We start from the raw sequence: 18,445 nt of genomic DNA on the forward strand, positions 1-18,445 counted from the left end.
GGTCCAGCAGGGCTGTAGCCTGGATAATTCTCTATTTTTAAGTGCCAAGACACAGCATGGAGCCCACATACACTAGCATGCAGTGATCCAGTAAAGCATGGAGTTAGGATCAGTGGTRGTTTGCCCGCTGCTGTTTCTGAGGACCGCAACTCTATCTTAAAGATCRTCTGGATTGGTCCATCTTGTGCAGATCAGGTTTAGCCCTGGCAGGTTGTCACTGTTGCTCTGGGCTGGGCAAAGTCCAGCTGCCCCTTTCAAAAGGCCTGAAGCATATCTGCCCTTGGTTCTCATGCTTGGAGTAAGAAAAACTATTTTGAAAAGGGAAGAAAAACACAAAAACTCTTCTTCTGCCTTTCTCCCCTATCATTACGGTGCACTGGAATGAAGGAAGGTGGTTTGACTACCAAGACCCGAGATATGATTAACACAGCTGGAAACTGTATCAGACACAGATACTGATGCCTTGACCTATACTGCTTTAGCCACAGTTCAGAAGTCATGTTGTAAACGTCTAAAAAAGAACATGGTGGACTTTTTTTAATGAGATAACCAAGAAATGGGATTTACTTCATATTTTAAGAAATTAGACTATATCAAATGTGTAATAAAAATATTTTCTATAGGATTTTAAAATATATACATATATAAACTACCTTAATTTTTTAATGCCCTGTTAATATTGATGTGAACTCTACAGTATCTAAGCATAACTAAGCGAGGTTTCCCAGCAACCTCTATTATATCTCAAACAGTGATTATAAAACATAAAACCTTGTCTACAATGTAAATTAAACCCGCTTGAAAACCGGATCTGAAATGGTCTGCCAAGGCTTGATCCATCACCCATTCTAAGTCAATGCTAAGTCCCCTCCTGACTGCGGGAGCTGGATTAGATACTAGACACAGTCCCAAAATGATGTGGTTTCAAACTCTGTTGGCTGGGCAACACTGAAAGCATCTGAGGGAGTTACTGTGACCCTTGGAGTACTTCCTGGTAAAACAAAAAAGGTGATATTTAGAAACAGTCTTAAGACAATTTGGGCATATCCACACTTCATTTTGAAGAGGAGCCCAAGTCCAAGCTGACCACGTGTCCAAACTATCCAGACATAGCCTCTGCTCAGGCACTGGATATAGACTTTCATTAAGCTTAATAGGGGACAAGAGTTTGGGGGTGATGATGGAGTGAAGAACATTTATGTCTGCCCTTCCAACGGCATCCATCTCCATATATCCCCTCTGCTTTGCTTGCACAGCTCACTTTGAGCGGGCACGTTGACACCAGACCCTTCCTAGAAGATCTCCTATGTCAAGTGCCTGCAGTGGCTGATGGGATGGGACAGGCTGAGCTGGCACTTTCATCCCACCCACCGCACCACCGCACCACCGCACCACAGCCAATGCCGGAACTGGCCTGGGAAGCACTGTGAACCGGCCCTACATCCACACAGGGCAGCATGGACTTAACTTTGGGCTGTGTCTCCAACACATAACCAAATCTGGTTCGCCATCTCCTTTCCTCTAGCACTGTGCCTAAAGCAAGTTCAGATTTGTTTTCTGTGCAGGGTTTGAAGCACAGTGTAGACAAGGTGTGAGGGCCAGATCCTGTTCTAATGCAGGCAAAATTCGCCAGTATCATTGGCCTGAACACTTCCCTTGCATTATACTTTAAGGTAGGAAGCATGGGAGTTCTCTTGCTTTAAAGAGTTAATATATGGGATTTGGCYGCCTGCAGAGGAAAGTTTCTCACTGAGCTTTCGGTTCATCTGCTCCATGTGCCTGGTGTTTTTTCTGGCTTGCCGGAGAGACCTCTTGACTTTCTTTACCCGATCTCGTAGCTGTTTATTGCGCTTCTCCAGCGTTGCCACCTTCTGCTGCAGCTTCTTCACTCTGTCCTCTTCCTCGAACAGGGCTTTCTGGACAGAGGAGCACATGAGCTGAGGAGACAGCRGAAAAGAAATAGGAACAGGTGAGCTTTACATAGAAATTTATTAAAGAAAGGATTAATTCAGGTGTTCCTACCATCAGCTTACACTTCTGCTAAAAGCTTCTCTTTCACTTCTGTATTCAGATAAGACTCAAAATGTAGATCTTCATGATATTAATTATTCACAAGGACTTTTATGAGCTGTTTTGAGAGGCCTATCCAGTCCACTGAGGTTGCATTGAATTCATGGAGGAAGAATGTYCCATTTCCAGTATGAAACTGGAGTTCAACCCAGGGGGGTGTCACGACCGGAAAACTAGATTTGATTCAATCAGATCAGAAACTYCAGATTTTGACATGAGTCCTTTGTTCTTTATGTAAACATGTGAAATGTGGATAGCACCCATGCAAAACACTGAACAGGTTGTTTCTGCCTTTTCAAGACTTGAGTCGTCTGAGGCATCTTATTATGTGTGCTTCTTTCAGATGAAACTCAAAAGGATAAGATCCCAGCAACCCCTAGGAGCATTCAAAATCCCATAACTTTAACAGAACTGATTTATTTCTTGGGTCATCAGCTGAGTTTGTGCTCCTGGTGCACTAAGTTACTTAGGATGAGATTCAGCTGCCTTCTCTTAGGCAGCTAAAGGTGAGAGATCAAGTCTGGGCTCCCCTTGTAATGTCTGCAGGGAGACAGACCATTCCAGAGTAAGATCTTCATTTCTTAGGGCAGTGGGAGGAATCACCCTCTGGMGACAACTCTCTCTTTTCACTGGCTACAAAAGCACCAAGTTCCACTTTTTCTTTCCGGACAACATTTTCCAAGCAGAAAAAGAGGATGMGCCTGGGGATCAAGGACAGCCCCACCATAAAGATGCTGATCTAGAGGAGCCACCACAGAAACTTATTTCTTTCCAGAGTGATGTGCCTCCTCTCTTTTTTGCTACAAAAAAACATGCTTAGATATTTAATAGGGCAAGTGGGACTTTCAGCTGATTGCTGCAGTGGTGTGATGTGAAGAAAGGCAGTATCTTCTGTTGAATTTATCTCCTATACACTTCTATATTTTTTGTGTGTTTCAAGCACTCCTGGAGCCTGGATGGGCTTTCTCTGGCAGAACATTTGGAACAGACAGGGAATCTAAATAAACAAGTAAATCCTCGCTGTGATGATGAAGGATTACATGTTTCTTTCCATCTTGCTTTGTAGTATTTTCGACAACTGAAGATGGGGGAAGGAGGGGGACTTGAGCCCACTTTGATGGATAACATTTCATTTGCTTTGGAAACTCCCTGCAGCTGAAAGCCACGGCCAGTCAACATGGCAACTGCTTCCTATAGCCATCAGCTCTTGATTCTTTCCCAAGGGCACTGCAGGACTTTACAGAGGGACATGTTTGCCCTGACTTTCCTCTCACTTGGCTCCTTCATAAATGCAAGCTCCGGAGACTGGGAACTCGCAGATAAAGGCCAGATATTGTACAGAAGAGAAGGGAATTTGGTTTTGATCAAAGCTAATTCCAAGAGCTATTTGAAAACAGCCAGCACCTCTTGGCTTTTGTGTTTGCCAAACCCTTGCAAAGCCTCAAGTGGAACACTTTTTGAATTTAAATCCCTGCAAAAGAGAGCACTGAGTTAGGAAAAGTTGTTTATTAGGAAGGCATGGGGTGATGACTTTCCTTGCTGAGGAATTTCTTGCATTTTCTGTTGATGTACTGATAGGCGTAGGGCATTACAGAGACCAAAACAGAATAACACACAAAGCATGAGCTGAAGTGTGAGGTTGTGTGAACCCAGCTGTGTCTCATCTACCTGGGCTGGCTGCTGGGGGAATGGGAACTTCTGATGGCTGACATCAGGGATGACATTAGCTTCRGTATGGAGGCACTTCCAAACCTTTGAGGTCAGTCCTCTGTCAGCAGAGGTATCCAATTGTATAGAGGCACTCAGAAACTTCTCAAATGCCATCAAAGCTTGCCAGCTCGTTTGCTCATGTTGCACCTCATTCAGATCCTCACTCTCCAGTCTGAAACCCATCTTCTAGTTTTCAGTCTGTTTCTCCCAYGGCAAAACCCTGCCTGTTCCTGTGCTAACATTGCCTGTTATCTAAATGGCCTTGAGTATCTGGCGGCAACAATCACGTTCCCTCTCAGCCCTTGTTTGTGATGTTCTTCAACCCCTCTCTGTTCTTGCAAGACGTTACTCCCATCTGAGTAAGATTAACTTTTGCTGGGCTTACAGAAGCAGCACAGCAAAGACTGGGAGCCAAATTTTAGCACTCCCTGTGCCGCACCCACAGATTTGCTTAAATTCCCTGGAGATTTCCAGAGAGATCACTGGAACAACACAGTTATAAAAAGCTGAGTTAGTGTCGGTCCTGCACAGCTTTCCTTACTGACAGGGCAAGCCACTGGAAGGACCCAGCTTGATAATCAGATGGCTGCCTGCAATTGCAGGACTACCACCTGAAAAATAACCTCCTTTGCTCCTTTGGCATGTGGAAAAAGAACAAGAGGGGGCCCTCACATCCTTGCCGGCTAGTTACAAACAGCTTATAGCACAGAGATCTGCAATAAAGATGGTGTTTAAATCTGAGTGCCGTCCTGCCCCTGCCATTACTGCTGTGCCTATGGTTCACATGCATGCACCCAAGTTATTTTTAAACTATTAGATCTGATGTTGAGAACTGTGCAACTGTGACAGCTCGGAGCTCAGCAGAGCCTGTATAACTAACCCTGCAGGTGAATAAATAGGTGAGAAGTTAACCAGACCTCAGTCCATGTTGCTACTCGTGTACCTCTTCCTTTACAGCCATTTGAAGTATGCCTACGTTGTGCAGTAGTTCCTATGGAGCGTATTACAGACAGGGATTTCACACCCTGTTTTGTCTGTTTCATGCATCCATAAACATGCACAGTTTGCACTGATGATCATCAAGATCAAACCTTAGTCCAAACATATTGGTAAAAGCTACAGGGAACTGGATTTTGGTTCTAGGAGTGTCCTATGGTCCCACTACCGACCACAGACTGCCACTTTCAAGTACAGTAGAGAGGGKTTTTTTCTCTCTCTTTTTTTTTTTTGATGAAATTATTCTTTAAATGGGATAATGAAATCTCCATCCAGCAAGGTAAGTCACTGAAGAGTTCCCCTCTTTCCTCCCCCAGTCCCACTACAACAGGAGAGTTTCTGAGACCCACAAGGATGAAGGCTGCACACGTGCCAGAACGGAGGAATGAGTCTGCAGCTTTCACACTGCTTGGCCATTCCCAGACTTTGGCAGATACACTTCAATGCAGATACTTGAGTGGGCACTAAATTCCCCTGTCCTCCTTCCAACCACAGAGGGAGGCCATTGAGAATCCCCGCTAGCCAGGACGAAGGCACTGTCTGCCCTGAGACGTGGTAGATGGGTCACCTCCATGGATGAACGGGGGGAGGGAGCGCTGGGACACCATAGTAATAGCAGACAGATGAGCAACAGCTTTGAAATGCTACACTCAGCACGGCATGCACACTAATAGGCCTGAGAAATGGAGTGAAGGACCAGGAGACAGGGCTCTTCAAACAAATTTATGAATTATTGTTCTAGGTTTCTTTCAAAAGTTACATTCTCTACAGACCCACATGTCAGAGGAGTAGCCTCTTCTGGAGATCTCTGGTTGGATGGTCTGTTTGTTCCACAATTTTGTTAGCGAGCCATCCTCAACAGTGGTTAAAGTCAAATCCACAGTTGTACTAGAAGATGTAACAWGAAAGGTAGCACAGCTGATTTATATATGTTTCCATCTGACACACTAGGCTGCCTTCTGCAGCTGAATTGCCAATAAGCTGCATTAGATTGAGACAGYGAACAGGAAATGCTCCGTGGATAAAGGCAAGATGGTAGTGTTTATCCAGCACAAATTGTACATAAATGGTTGCAGTTAGCATCACAGAACCCAGGTCACTCAAAGCCCAGCAGTGGCACCCAGGTCCGGCCCTTCATCTACCAAAGGGAGAGAAATTGAGTTCTAGCTAGCTCCTGATGCATGGTCGCTGCCGAGAGCACTGCTAAAAAGCAGGGGAACATCATTACCTGAAAGTCTTTCCCCTCAGAGCTGAAAGTGCCTTTCACATCAGCCAGAATTTTTGGACACTGTTAAATACAGGGTCAGACAAGATGACTGCAGAAATTCCTTTAAAAATGTGACAGTAAGCCCTGATCTCCTCTGCATGGACATGACATGGTTTTGGAAGAATTAAGCAAAAGTCACTTTGGTTTTTTGTCCTCAGATCTTCCTCCTGACCTGCACTGTCACCCGGAGCAGTGTCTAGCCATGCTTGTGCTGCTCCGGGATACTCCCATGGCGTGCGTTCTTCTAAACGGAGAGAAAGTAAAGCTCCCAGGCCTGGGTACTCCTTCTTTGAAAAGGCGGCTACCTTCTCCTTTGGAGCTGGCACCCCCTGTCCCYCCCAGCAGTTCCGGGACTGCTCCCTCCGCTGGCCTCCCTGCTGCCCAAGGCAGCCCTCAGCAGCAGACATTTCGTCTCTCCCTTGAGCGTGGTACACTGTCCAGGAGAAAAATGCCAAGAGCGGATTCCAAACCCAGGATCGCCCYGACAAAGCCTCCTTACCAGCAGCACTTGGGAGTGTCCGGTGGAAGAAATGAGAGCTGCTCGCTCTGGAAACGCAGCCCAACCGCTGTGGGTTGGGAACCACAGCTCCTCCTCTGCTGCCGAACAGCGGAGGCTGCTGTGCCTGTGGTGAGCTCATCACAGCCCGCAGCTCTCTCCTCTTGCCCTTCCCTGCTATAAATCTGCTCCCCAGAGAAGGCAAAAAGCTTTCTGCGCTTGCTGCACATTGCCTCGCCGCTCTGTGCTCTGTGCGCTGTTGAAGTTACACAAAACATCCAAAACCGAAGCCTTACGCAGCACGAAGCACGTACCTCCAGCTCTTTATTTGTTTCAACACAGCTCTCTCAAAAGGGGCTCGGGAGCCAAACATAGCCTTTATTGTTCTTCAGCTCCACCAGGACTCGTTTCCCAAAGCCCTTCTGTCCGCCCAGCAAGCAGGGCTGCGTGCCCCAAGGAAGCCGACACGGATAGAGCACGGCTCACGCAGACAAATCTCGCCTCTCCTGGCTGGGACGGTCCCCTTTGAGCCCTTTCTCTCCAGACTTCAGACCCCGAGCACCACTCTCTCCTTACGTTCAGGCTCCTGGGCAGGCTAAGCCTGAGCGAGCGTGCGGGCTGGCRGGGTAGCAGCCCGCTCACCGGTGGTGCGGCGAAGGATAGCAGGGGGGGTCTGGCAGCAGAGGGGACTGAGTCTGTGATGGAGCGACTTAACCTCCAGTTATTGGAGCTTTTCAGCCAAGACTAACACTCCTGCCGAAGTGTGGAAAAGCCCCTGTCAGCACTGCTAAACCATCGTGTTGGGTGAACTGCCGGTGGCACAGCAGTGCTTGGTTAAACAGTCTCCCGTCACTGCAAGGCTTTACCCTGACCTTTCAGAGGTACCAAATCAGGGTCCCGAGGCTACACCGGTCTCGCTGGCTTTAATGGGGACAAGCTGGAATTTCAGTCACTTTATATCAACCACCAAGATACACGAGACCTGGCTGAAGAAAGAAATGGTGGTGATTATTCTCATGATAACGGCTACCTCTTCCTGAATCTGGGGTCGGCACGCATTTGCCATGGTGAGGTGCAAGATCTGGGGCAGAAATCCCTAGTTAATTYAAAATATTAGAGATGGGGTCTTCGCAGGGGTAACGAAGCACTGYGTCTGCCCTAGCCCGCAGGGAGCCTCTGCAAGGCCACCACTGCTCTGAGGTGCCTCAGCACTGCAGATGGTGCCATTCTTCTCCTTTCACCGCTCACTAAAAGCCGATCTTAAATTTGAATGCCTAAGAGGCATCTAACCTAGGCAAGTCATCTAGGTTTCCCCAGCTGTCAATGGAGAGGAACAGATACGTCCGAAGGGAGCCTTCTTACCTACCACAGACACCTACCTCGGGTTACTCACTCTTCGGGACCTCTGTCCATTCCCCGATAACCAGCTCAGGCTGAGCTAACACTGCCCAAGACGAATCCCACCTCGAGTCCCATGAAATGGCACCTCGCTTGACTGACTGGCCTGAGGGGGGCTGCAAGAGTGGCACCAAGGATCATTTTCAGAGGGCTGGAGAACCTTGCCCTGGGAACGGGATCCAAATCCAAGGTCCATGGACAATCAGGAGTCTTTAAAACAGCCCCATTAGTTCCTATCTGCATCAAACTGCTGTTTGTACTGTGGAAAACCACCTGAAGAAAAGTTTGAGGGCCTGTCAGAGGCAGCTCTTGGCTGATACCTTGGCAAGTATCTCGGCTGATATTTGGCCCTGACTCTTCCGTTACTGAGAATGGCCCATCTCCCTGGAAAATGTGAGCTCTGTTTACAAGCTGTGACGTAAGGCCAGAGTGCCAGCAGCTCCACCAAGACATAGACTCAGCACAAAGGATGTTTTTTTTACAGGGAAGAATATTTTTCGAAAGGAAAATCACCCACAGCCTATTTTTTTCTTCTCCTTTTTTTTAAAAACAATGACCTTAAGCTGAACAACTAAGTTTTTCAGAAACACTTCCCCATGATTAAGTACTTCGAAAAAACAGACCTTCCTTTCTGGCAAGGTATCTGACCACTGATTCACTACCAGTGACCTGCTGGTGGCTTTCGGCTGCAGTGAGCATTGCAGGCACCCATTTTAAACCCCTTCTCTTTGCCTTCGAACTCACAGCGCTTGCATCCCTACTCCTCGCCTGGGGGTGGCTTTGGAGGACATAGTGGGATTAGGGGGCACTGAGGGCTGGTGAAAAGGCTCTCAACCCTGAAAATACCTGGAGAGACATCCCTAGCTCCAAAACCACGCAGGGAGCATGGCCAGGGCACTGCCTTCTCTGGAGACTTTGGACCCTGCAGCCAGAGATGCTTCTAAGGGGGGAAGCTACCAGGCTACAGTCAGACCCAGTCCCCTCTGCTGAGATTGTGGACAGAGGTGGGAACGCATCTCCACCATACTCGGTTTGGTCACTGTCAGCACCCAGAAAGGGACCGACCTCCTAAGTCACCATTTTTTTAATAGAAAAAAGGCAATGATTTAAAGAAGAGCAACCACACCAATTAATAAGACAGGAATGGGGAAAAAAAGGTGTTGGGTACAAGCTGGGCTGCCTACCGCCGGCACCTGACTCGTGCCAAGTGAGCAGGTAAGTCATTCCCGGCAGTAATCCCTAAATCTGCTGCACGGCGAATGGGAATAGAAAGCCTCTGGGAAGAGAAACTCAAGGCAGGACCCATCCTGGGGCTCTCCAAGGGCCGCTCCTCTCCTCACCTCCGGCATGCCCGCACGAGGCGTGCGCCCCGCTCTYGGGGCCGGCGGCATGCCGAGAGCCAGCGGCTGTGTTTTCCCGTGGCTCTGAGGCCGAAGCGCTCCGCTCTCGTGTTTCCTTTGAAAACCTGCCTCCGACCGACTCGCCCGAGATGCCACAGGAATGCAGTGGGGAAGCGGGGAGGGGACCGCCGAGGGCTAAGTGGTTTAACAGCGTCGGTGGAGCAGCCGAACGGCGATGGTCTGAGCTCGCCGGCTATCAGCCTCAGCGCCTTAGAGCATTGGCCGCGCCGTCCGTTTTGGGGATGTTCAGAGCTAATTGCAAAGGCAGCCTAGCTCGCAGGCTTTGCAACACAGCTCCTTGCGGAGGAGGCTAATTGCGAAGACGGTCCAAAGGCAATGTGACCTGCTGCTCCGGTTGCCTTCCTGGCACCAGGCACGGATGGTGGATATTCCTGCTGTTCCTCCGTCCTGCTCCCAGGGAGTACAAAGTGCACGCATTCATGAAGTGGCTTACTCAYAGGCAAACTGCGCTTAAAAAGTAAACTACATTACCCAGCTAAGYTGTGCTGTACTTAAAGGAAAAGGACATTTAAAGTCAAGATTAAATCACATTTTGAGTAAGGGAAAAAAAATTTTCTCTGCTGTTAGAAGCAATTTAGGTGATGAGAACGAAAGGGTTTTTGAGTCCACCTCGCAAGACATGCTGCTTTGTGATTTTCTGCAGTTCACTCTGCCCGAATTCTGAAAATGACTTTGTTTCTGCTCTTTTTTTTTTAATTCCAGCTAAGGCTGCAATTTCAGCTGGGCTTCAAAACTATATATAATAGGCTTTTCCTCTAAAACTTGAACAGAATTTCCACGTCCACAAACTTTCCAAAACCCTCCATCCATCCTAATTTCCAGCTCAGCTTTTTCCCACATAGGATTGTTATTATTGCAATAAAACTAAGTAGGCCTGATATGCCCCAAACCACTTTGCCAACACACCTTAGCTCRTGTGTATTGTTCTCAAATTGAAAGCTACTGTGGGATCTATCTCCATCTAAATTTGTTTTACTTGGCTTGTATTTCAATAAGATTAGGTCACCATTCTCCCCCCAAACACACACATATAAACAGCAAATTAATTAAATACCAAGGAAGGGCTAAAACCAGAAAGACCCAGAAACAAAGTGTATTGTGTCCTTCCATCTCATCGATGGGAACACAGGGAAACTAGAAGGGTATCTTATGCATTTCTTCTACTTATTGAAATGTCAGCTTTGATTTTTGAATTAGCTGCCCTCTGCCTTACAGCCAGCCTTGCATTACAACAGCTCCTAGAAACATCATTTATTTAATGGGCCTGTTAGACAGACAGTATGCATTTCCATAGCAGGATAACAGCGTGGGAAGTACAACATATTCAAATGCRCCATCCCCAGATGCGGCTGAAGCTGAGAACCGGCAACTTGTGAGGAAACAGATTTATCTTTATCACTATTCATTTGCATGAGAATGACATTAGTTTAGGTGAGGGTTATACCTAATTTGGGATTTTTACTTTTTATGAACATTTCTTGTACACAGTAAGGGGCTTGGCCAGGTAGTCCTCGGCTTGCCATGGCTGYTTCAGAAACCTCCAGGTGGTGGAGGCTGAGCTTCCCAAGGTCCCCAAGTGAAGGTAAAAGGGAAGATCTTTGCCCTGAGTTAAAATACTCCCACCCCCAAATCCTCTATTCCCCCAGCCCTGGCACTTACTGCTTCCAGCCATAAACCTCTGATTTTCCATCACCTCTAAGTCCAAATTGGGAAAAAGAGGAGCAGAGCGAATCCCAGAAGGCTGCATTTATTTGTGTAGTTGCAAACAGCCAAAATGTGAGTGCAGAGCATTAAACASTGCCTCTCAAAAAAATATAGAAACAGCAACATTTACTGCAAGTGGAGTCCATGTCCTTTCCCCATCAAACATATTATATGCAGGGCAAGTTGCCCCATATCCTAGCAAATGAAATGGGCAAGCGGCGTGGCTCAAGCAGACACGGCTAAACTCACTTCTGCCCAAAACTCAATGATCTTCTCCAGCCTGCCTGCTGGGAAGAGTCCCTGGCCCCTACGGTCCCTGGCGCACCACGCAGGACAGCACCAGCTGGCGCGAATCAAAATTTAAGGGGACTGTTTATTACAGAATAATACAAAGCTGATAGTAAAAGAGCTGCTCTACTGAAGTGGAGAGCAAATAAGACACGAGACCCATGCTGAAGAAGGCATATATTTAAAGTTAACACAACATCCATAAAAGTCACATTGCCCTATAAATCCCTCTGCTCTGGACGCCTTGGCTTCACACTTCACATAAGCTGCCGTAGCTCGGCTGCCTTTACAAACAGATGCAATTTCCTTGACTGTGAGCTCAGCTGGGAAGCCTGCAYGTGTGCTGCTACTGCTCAGAGCTTCTGGCTTTGGAAGAGCAAATGCACGTGCCCCAGGACACCCCACCAGTCATCTGCTGCTGCTGGAAAATGCTCCTGAGCATCGCTAGGAGTTGCCTGAGCCATTTGATTTATTTGTCAAATCCACTTGGGAATAGGGAAGCTGGCAGAGTGAAAAGGGCATTCTCAGACATGCATGCAACCAGCCTTGGCAGGTCCCTATGGAAGGTCTTTATACCACCCTGCTTAACATACGTAACCTGGTGGAAAACATCGTTTTTCTGGGGTACTTTCTACAGTAAAGTGCAAAAGCCTCGGTGAGGTTGAGGAAGCAAAGGCAAAGACACAGAAAAACAAATATCTACAACTTTCAGGCTCTTTCTGGCTAACGTCAGCATGCTGGGAAAGAAACAGAGGAGGCAAAATGCCCCAGAGACTAATTGACAGCTCTGAGTAACAAACTTTAAATCTAGAAAGGCCACCATACCACCCCGGATGCGATAAATGTGCAGGAGGCTACTCCGAGAATGGGAGGGTTTGTGAAATAATCGGTCTTCAAGGTGCAGGAACAGGGTATTTGGAGGATCCCCCTCCTGTTCGTCGGTSTTTGAATGGCCCAGAGCATCCATGGCATTAGTGGCCCAGGCCTCTGGAAGCCAAAGGGAGCTGGCTGCTGCTGTCACGGCTAGCACAGTCCGTCAGAGAGGGCCCCGTTCCTGAACTGCTGTTTGGTTTCCCACTAAAATTGGGACAAGAGGTCCTTGTCTTTGGCAACAGTAATTTGAGAAGACCAAAATCACAGTTATTTTGAGCTGCATTATCTGAGCAGCTTGTTCTCATTAAACAACACGCACACTTCCACACCTAATCAAAGAGGGCAGATAAAATGCATGTCCTCCTCGGAGAAAAGGAACGGGATGTCAGGAACAGGAAAGGGCAATAACCAGTTAGGAAAGAAGCGATTCTAATGAGAACCAGTTTCTCTACACTTCAGTTCTCCATCTGTAAAATGGGTACAACAGGATATCTGTGGCTTACAGAGTTTTCTCACATCCAACCAGCTGGAGAGATCCCTTTCCGCATGCCTCCCAATGCAGCGGGCAAAGGATGCTCACCAGCAGGCTTCACTTCAGAGATCCTTCCCAGCAGGTACCTGAGGCCTCTCTCCACCCACCTGATGTGATTTAGGGTTAATGCATGTAAACTGCAGCACAGCCTCAGCTGGAAAGTCTGGGTTTAACCAGATTCCAATCCAGACAGGTGTCTCAGTTCTGCCTGGGTCGGTTTAATCCTGTTAACAAGTACGTTATTGTGCTGATGCAGCACCTACACTTGTAGCAGCCAGTGTTACGGAAAGACAAGCAAATTGGTGATCTGCACCACTCCCTCCATATACTGGTGAGCTATTTCAAGTGGAGAAGCACAAAAAAAATCACCCCAAATTGGATCATTTCAAGCATTCTTCCTTCCATCCACTCCCCACCCTGCAGATCCTGCCACTATTTACACTTATTTATTTAATCCCTTCTTAAAATAACCTTTTTCCATTGAGAAATTTGCAAGTGTTTGGGAGGGGGAGGAGTTGTTTGCTGTTTTGGTGGAAGGAGAGAAGCTAAATTCTTTCCTGGCTGAGATATATCTGGCAAGTTTTAGCTTGCAAACAGACTTTTTTAGCCAAGTTATAAAATCTGAAGATAATTCCCACTCTCCTCTGCAGTGACTTCTATGAAGTAATTCCTGATATATGCAGAAATAAAAGGAGAATCTGTGCTGCGGAGGTATTCAGTGGAACTGCTGAGAGCTATATCTGCACAAGGGGAAAGGGCAGGAACATGCATCAATCTAGGCAGAGCTGTCACCAGAAGACGAAACTCAACCCCAGCTTACTAAAAGCTGGTGAACATGCTGATGAACCTGCATCTCTTAAATGTTTTGGATGCAAACTGAGAGCAAGACAGAGGTAGTACACACAGTTTGCACTCGACAGTGGATAAAAGGAAGCTGAGTTAGCTTGAGGCATCAAGCTTCTTGGAAATTTAAGAGCAAACACCTTGATGCGAAACCTTAAAAATGTCCTGACCTGYTGAGGCTATTCAGTTCAAGGCTGGTCACATAGAAGGCGCTACAACCAAGTCTTCCAGCAAAAGGATGCAGAAATCCTTCACTAAGCCAGGGACAATATTGTACTCCTTCCCTCTGTCACTTTTGCCATGCCAGACCAGTGCAGTCACCATGGTCTGGCCCGCTGCTGGGTAGGACAGTACCCAGGACAGTATGGTGGCTGTAGACTGACTCAGAGGGAAAGAGCAAAGAGGCAGAGGAGATACATCCACTTGGATGCTAGTTTTCCCAGGTGAGACACACTGTGGAAAGGTTGGGGCTATTGGCTACACCTGCATTAGGAAGTTGGAAAAGTAGGTGCATATCTGCAGCTTGAAGCTCTGTCTACAGAACGTGTGTCGGGGGGGGGGGCATATATAGAGGGAAAGGGGATTGGAAGCTGTATGGAGGACCAGCCGTTGGTTCAGACCTTTGTGTTGCCATCAGGAGTTGACACAGCAGATGACACCTCAAGCAGCCTGGCAGTGTTTCTTCTGGAAAAATCTATTTGGTGTGCACCAAAACCGCCCTGTGAGCAGAACCAACAGTTGCTAAGCCAAACTGCACATCTCCTATTCCCCAGGCCTGTTCCCTGTCAGGAGGAAGATCACATTGATTTCACATGACTTCTTGACAAACCTCTGTTGGCTGCTATCCCCCAGGTGTTTTCCCTGAGCTGCCTGTTACACTGGGTAGCTTGATGTTTTCAAGAAATAAAGCTCTCCTTGTAAAATCCTGTAGGGGTAAATTCATTTTCCCTGTGTGACCTTTACAGGTTCTTCGATCAGACTGATGCCCTTCAGACTTACTCTGCTAAGCCACTGTGAACTGTTGTGTTTCAGAGGAGAGAATAAGACTTTGGTGATTACGTGGAAGGTGTGTATGATGTCTACACATAGTCTTGAAATCCCACCGTGCCAGTGAACTCAAAGGACACTTGGCATCTAACTCTGAGGATCCAAAAGGCTCTGATGAAGCTAGACAGCTCAACAGTGGTGGCTCAGAGTGGCATGGTGTGCTCTGAATCCATGCACCGGTATTCTGCCTTTCCCACACTTCCCACTCGATCCRCAGGACAGACTCTTCCTGGATCAGCAGATCCCTGGTGAGAGGGTGTTTCCAGGAAGTCTCAGGAGAGAAAAGATCATGCCAAGATGATCCATTGCTTGTCCTGATATGTGAGCAGACTGTGAGCATTGTTTTGTGGAGGTCCACACTGGGAAATGGCTAGGAGACACAGATTGCAAAGGGCTCCAGAAAACTTCAGAAAATAATAGTCATCACAACCACACGGTCCTTACCAGGTTTGCACTACCTGCAGTGCCACCAGTTTTGAGCTTGCCTCCTGCCCTTCCCTCTCCCCCAGCTTTCCTTGCGGGGCAGAGGATGCTGTGGCCTCCCGAGGTCTCCAGCACTCGGTTGGCTCAATGCCTCGCTCAGCTCTGCTCAAAAGGCTGCAGACAGAAGGTGGTGATGAATGTGCAATCGCTCCAACCCACGCGGCTCCAGGATTGTGTAATCCACTTGTAAAACATAAATAGCAGCTGGCTGCTCCCCAAAGAGCCATCTACTACCAAAGCTCTCTAAGTTTCTCTCCCCAAAGTTCCACTTGAAAGCTTGCGCAAAGACGATGGCTGGCTTGGCTCTCAAAAAATGGCCTGTTTCCCTCTACTCCACACATTGCAGATTCCTACCAGTGCTGACATGCACTCTCTTCTCAACTCCCACATTTTTTAACAGTTGAACCAACAAGTGCTGGGAGAATGCAGAGCCCATGAAGCCACCTTGGCTACGATTTGCTGCTTTCTGGAAAGATACTAATGCAAGACAGACTTTCCTGATATGTTTGCACTTGTAACTAACCATTGGCTACACTTGTGCTTGGCTTTAACAAGCTCTCCCCAAAATCCCACACATGAATTACATTCAAAGAGACAGGGATATTGGTTTCAGAGTTACGTGTGAAGGAAGAAGGATGTCTAGAAGCAAGAAATGAGTAGGTACAAGGATTCCTGTATTGCCTCCCAAGCTCTGCTAATGATTGTCTCAGCTGTAAAGCTAGCTACAAATTGTTTTGAAGCTCCACTTCTGAAGTGAGCCCTTTAGACAYGCCTAGACCATGATTTTCAGGTATACCATGAGCATAGAGTTAGACTGACTTCAATAAAAGCCATAGATGCTCAGACCTGCTAAAAAATATCAAAAAATGGAGTTTTCCCTGACCTTCTGCTTTGTGTGAGGAACTGGGGAATGACAGATCAGAGGGGATGCTTTGCTATAGGGTCAGGGCCATGAGTCCAAGAMTTGCTAAAATGACTAGGTAGTAATTTGGATAAAGCGACAAAAAGGAGATCAAAAGTAATGTGATAGCGGCTAAAGAGACTGCCCTCAGTCCAGTGGCCACATGTGAGTTTACATGTGCCTTTTGAAGCCAATCGTACCACTGATGGGCAGGTGTAAACTCATGTCTTAGGTTGCTAATTTGGATACACGAGTTTTCCAAAGACTGTTGAAAATGCAGGCACAGGACATCCCTGCCTATGCCTTTGATGGCTGAGCAAATGTTTCTCAGGTATCTCAAAGTTAAGTTCTTTAAAGCTCTTTTCAGATACTTATCATAAAACTGATGTATCTGTAAAGATAATCAGCAACAAAATTATAGGGATAATCCAACATGAGCACAAGTCAATTCAATTACTGWGCTGAAGCCAGAAGTCCAGGCTCTTCCTCTGGCTTGCAGACAGCCTTTTGCCCCTTTGCTGGGCTAAACTCAAACCCAAGTCTACTCCAGACAGCAGTGAAAGAAGAGATTGCACCACAATGGTCCATCTTTACTGCTTTATCTTATCAGAGTAGAGCAATATCCTAGGTTGACAAAGTCACTTTTATCCAAACAATTCTGAAAGTGGCTTCAGATTTCAAACTCCTTTATTACTTTATTTTTATATGCATAACTTATAGTTCAGAAAGTCTACACAAAACCAGATATAGCAGAAAAGGAAGGGATCCCAGAGTAAATTCTACACCACCTGAAAAGATATATAACTCACATTGATTCTAAATTGCAAGAAGCGGCTATATGCAGGTATATGTAAATGACAATGCATCAATTCTGAGTTGTATTTTGGACAGTTACACATTGAATGCAGATGTGGGTTGCCTGGACTTTGAAGATCCCAATTAAGAAACAAGGAAGTTACTGTAATGGACACAATTAAGCATATCTGTAGTACCCACAGATGGGGACTTCTCAATCTTTATCCTGCATGTACATTATGTATTAAAACACTATATGCACTATAGTGCAGAAATAATTCACACACAACATCTGCTAGGGTTGCAGAAGTTCAGAGGAAAAGGACGCAGATGGAAGAAAACCACTGCTCAGCCCTGACAAATTACACTCAATTCACTGTCACACAATTTCCATATCTTGGAGGCAACCTGGTGTTATGGGGTAGTTTCTCTCCTTTTAGCTGACAGTGTCGAAAGCTTCCTGAAGGCTACCTCAAAACTCCCCATCCCTATTTCCATCATTAGCCTAAAAAAATGCAACAGACATGAACAGGTGTTATTTAAAACCTGACTTTCAACAGCTGCTGAGCGTCTTTGACTTCCGGCTGCGCAAGGCAGGAGCAGCGTGATGCAGAGCCGCATCCTCGGTCCATGGCAGGTCAGCAGCAATCTGGAGACATCCCTCTCTTTCATGCTCCTTTTTTAACTTCACAGTGTCAGCTGAGTTGAACCAGTTTTCTGGATGCTTTCCCATTTCCTTCATACTTCTACAAACAGTATTAAGAGTGCAAAGGGCTCAGCGTACATTTTTAAAGGAACTCGGGTCTGACAGACACTACTTGGCTGTCACTGCTGTGACAGAGATGTATTGGCCTTTGCTTTTTCCCTGTTTTTAAAGCTGCTCTACAGAGTGTTTTATTGCATTTGATGAGGAACTAAAAGGCTCCTGTTCTGAAGTGATTTTATAAGACAGTCTCCATATGGCAATGCTTTTTCCTATCCTGACTCTTCAGATGCAGAAAAGCTTGGTAAAATGGTGCCTTGGACAACCTCTGGCCTTGCTTTGAGAACTATTGCTTGTTCATTCCCATGGCTGGTATTTCCTTCTGAGAGATCGTGGCTGTAAGATGTTTCCCGCGGTCCTCAGGGAGCTAAATCACTAACGACAGCCTATGGGACAAGTGCATTGAATTCTCCGTTATGAGGTGCGTGGCCCCAAACACCACATTTGATGTTAACCAAGCTAGAGACCTACCTAAAGAATAGCACACTGAAAGCTCAGGTCCAGTATGGGGCCATGAGGGCAGCAAAAATCAGTCGTGTTTAAAGCACGGATCAGATCAGATTAGGTGAATTCCAGATTATAAAGCCGATCTTCCGACCTGACTTCCTGCATGAAATTGGTCAAAGACCTCCCTTAAGCTTGCTGTATCGCCTCAAGAAGTGTGAATCTTTTCTAGAAAAAGATTCAGACCCCTTTTCAGTGGCGGAGAGTCCATCATGACCCATGACAAACTAAAGGAATGATTAATTACCTACTTTGGTTAAAAAATGCCTTATTTAAGTTTGGTTATTTCCACCTATATTACCACCAATTTCCACTCACAGTTTAAAAAAAAAAAAAAAAATCTAAAGCTGAACT

The 18,445-nt window shown here is 46.6% G+C and overlaps 1 protein-coding gene across 1 annotated transcript in view; it reads right to left on the bottom strand.

Moving 5' to 3' along the window:
• Positions 1 to 620: 620 nt before the first annotated feature.
• Positions 621 to 18,445, bottom strand: part of CCDC3 (coiled-coil domain containing 3) — a 38,916-nt gene continuing 21,091 nt past the window's right edge. Inside the window, exon 2 of the mRNA XM_026091275.1 lies at positions 621 to 1,937. Within this exon, the coding sequence (XP_025947060.1) occupies positions 1,662 to 1,937 (276 nt within the window). The 3' untranslated portion in view covers positions 621 to 1,661. The remainder of the gene's footprint in view (positions 1,938 to 18,445) is intronic.

Source organism: Apteryx rowi, unplaced genomic scaffold, assembly GCF_003343035.1.
Source record: "Apteryx rowi isolate R43461 unplaced genomic scaffold, aptRow1 scaffold_9, whole genome shotgun sequence".
Lineage (NCBI taxonomy): Eukaryota > Metazoa > Chordata > Aves > Apterygiformes > Apterygidae > Apteryx > Apteryx rowi.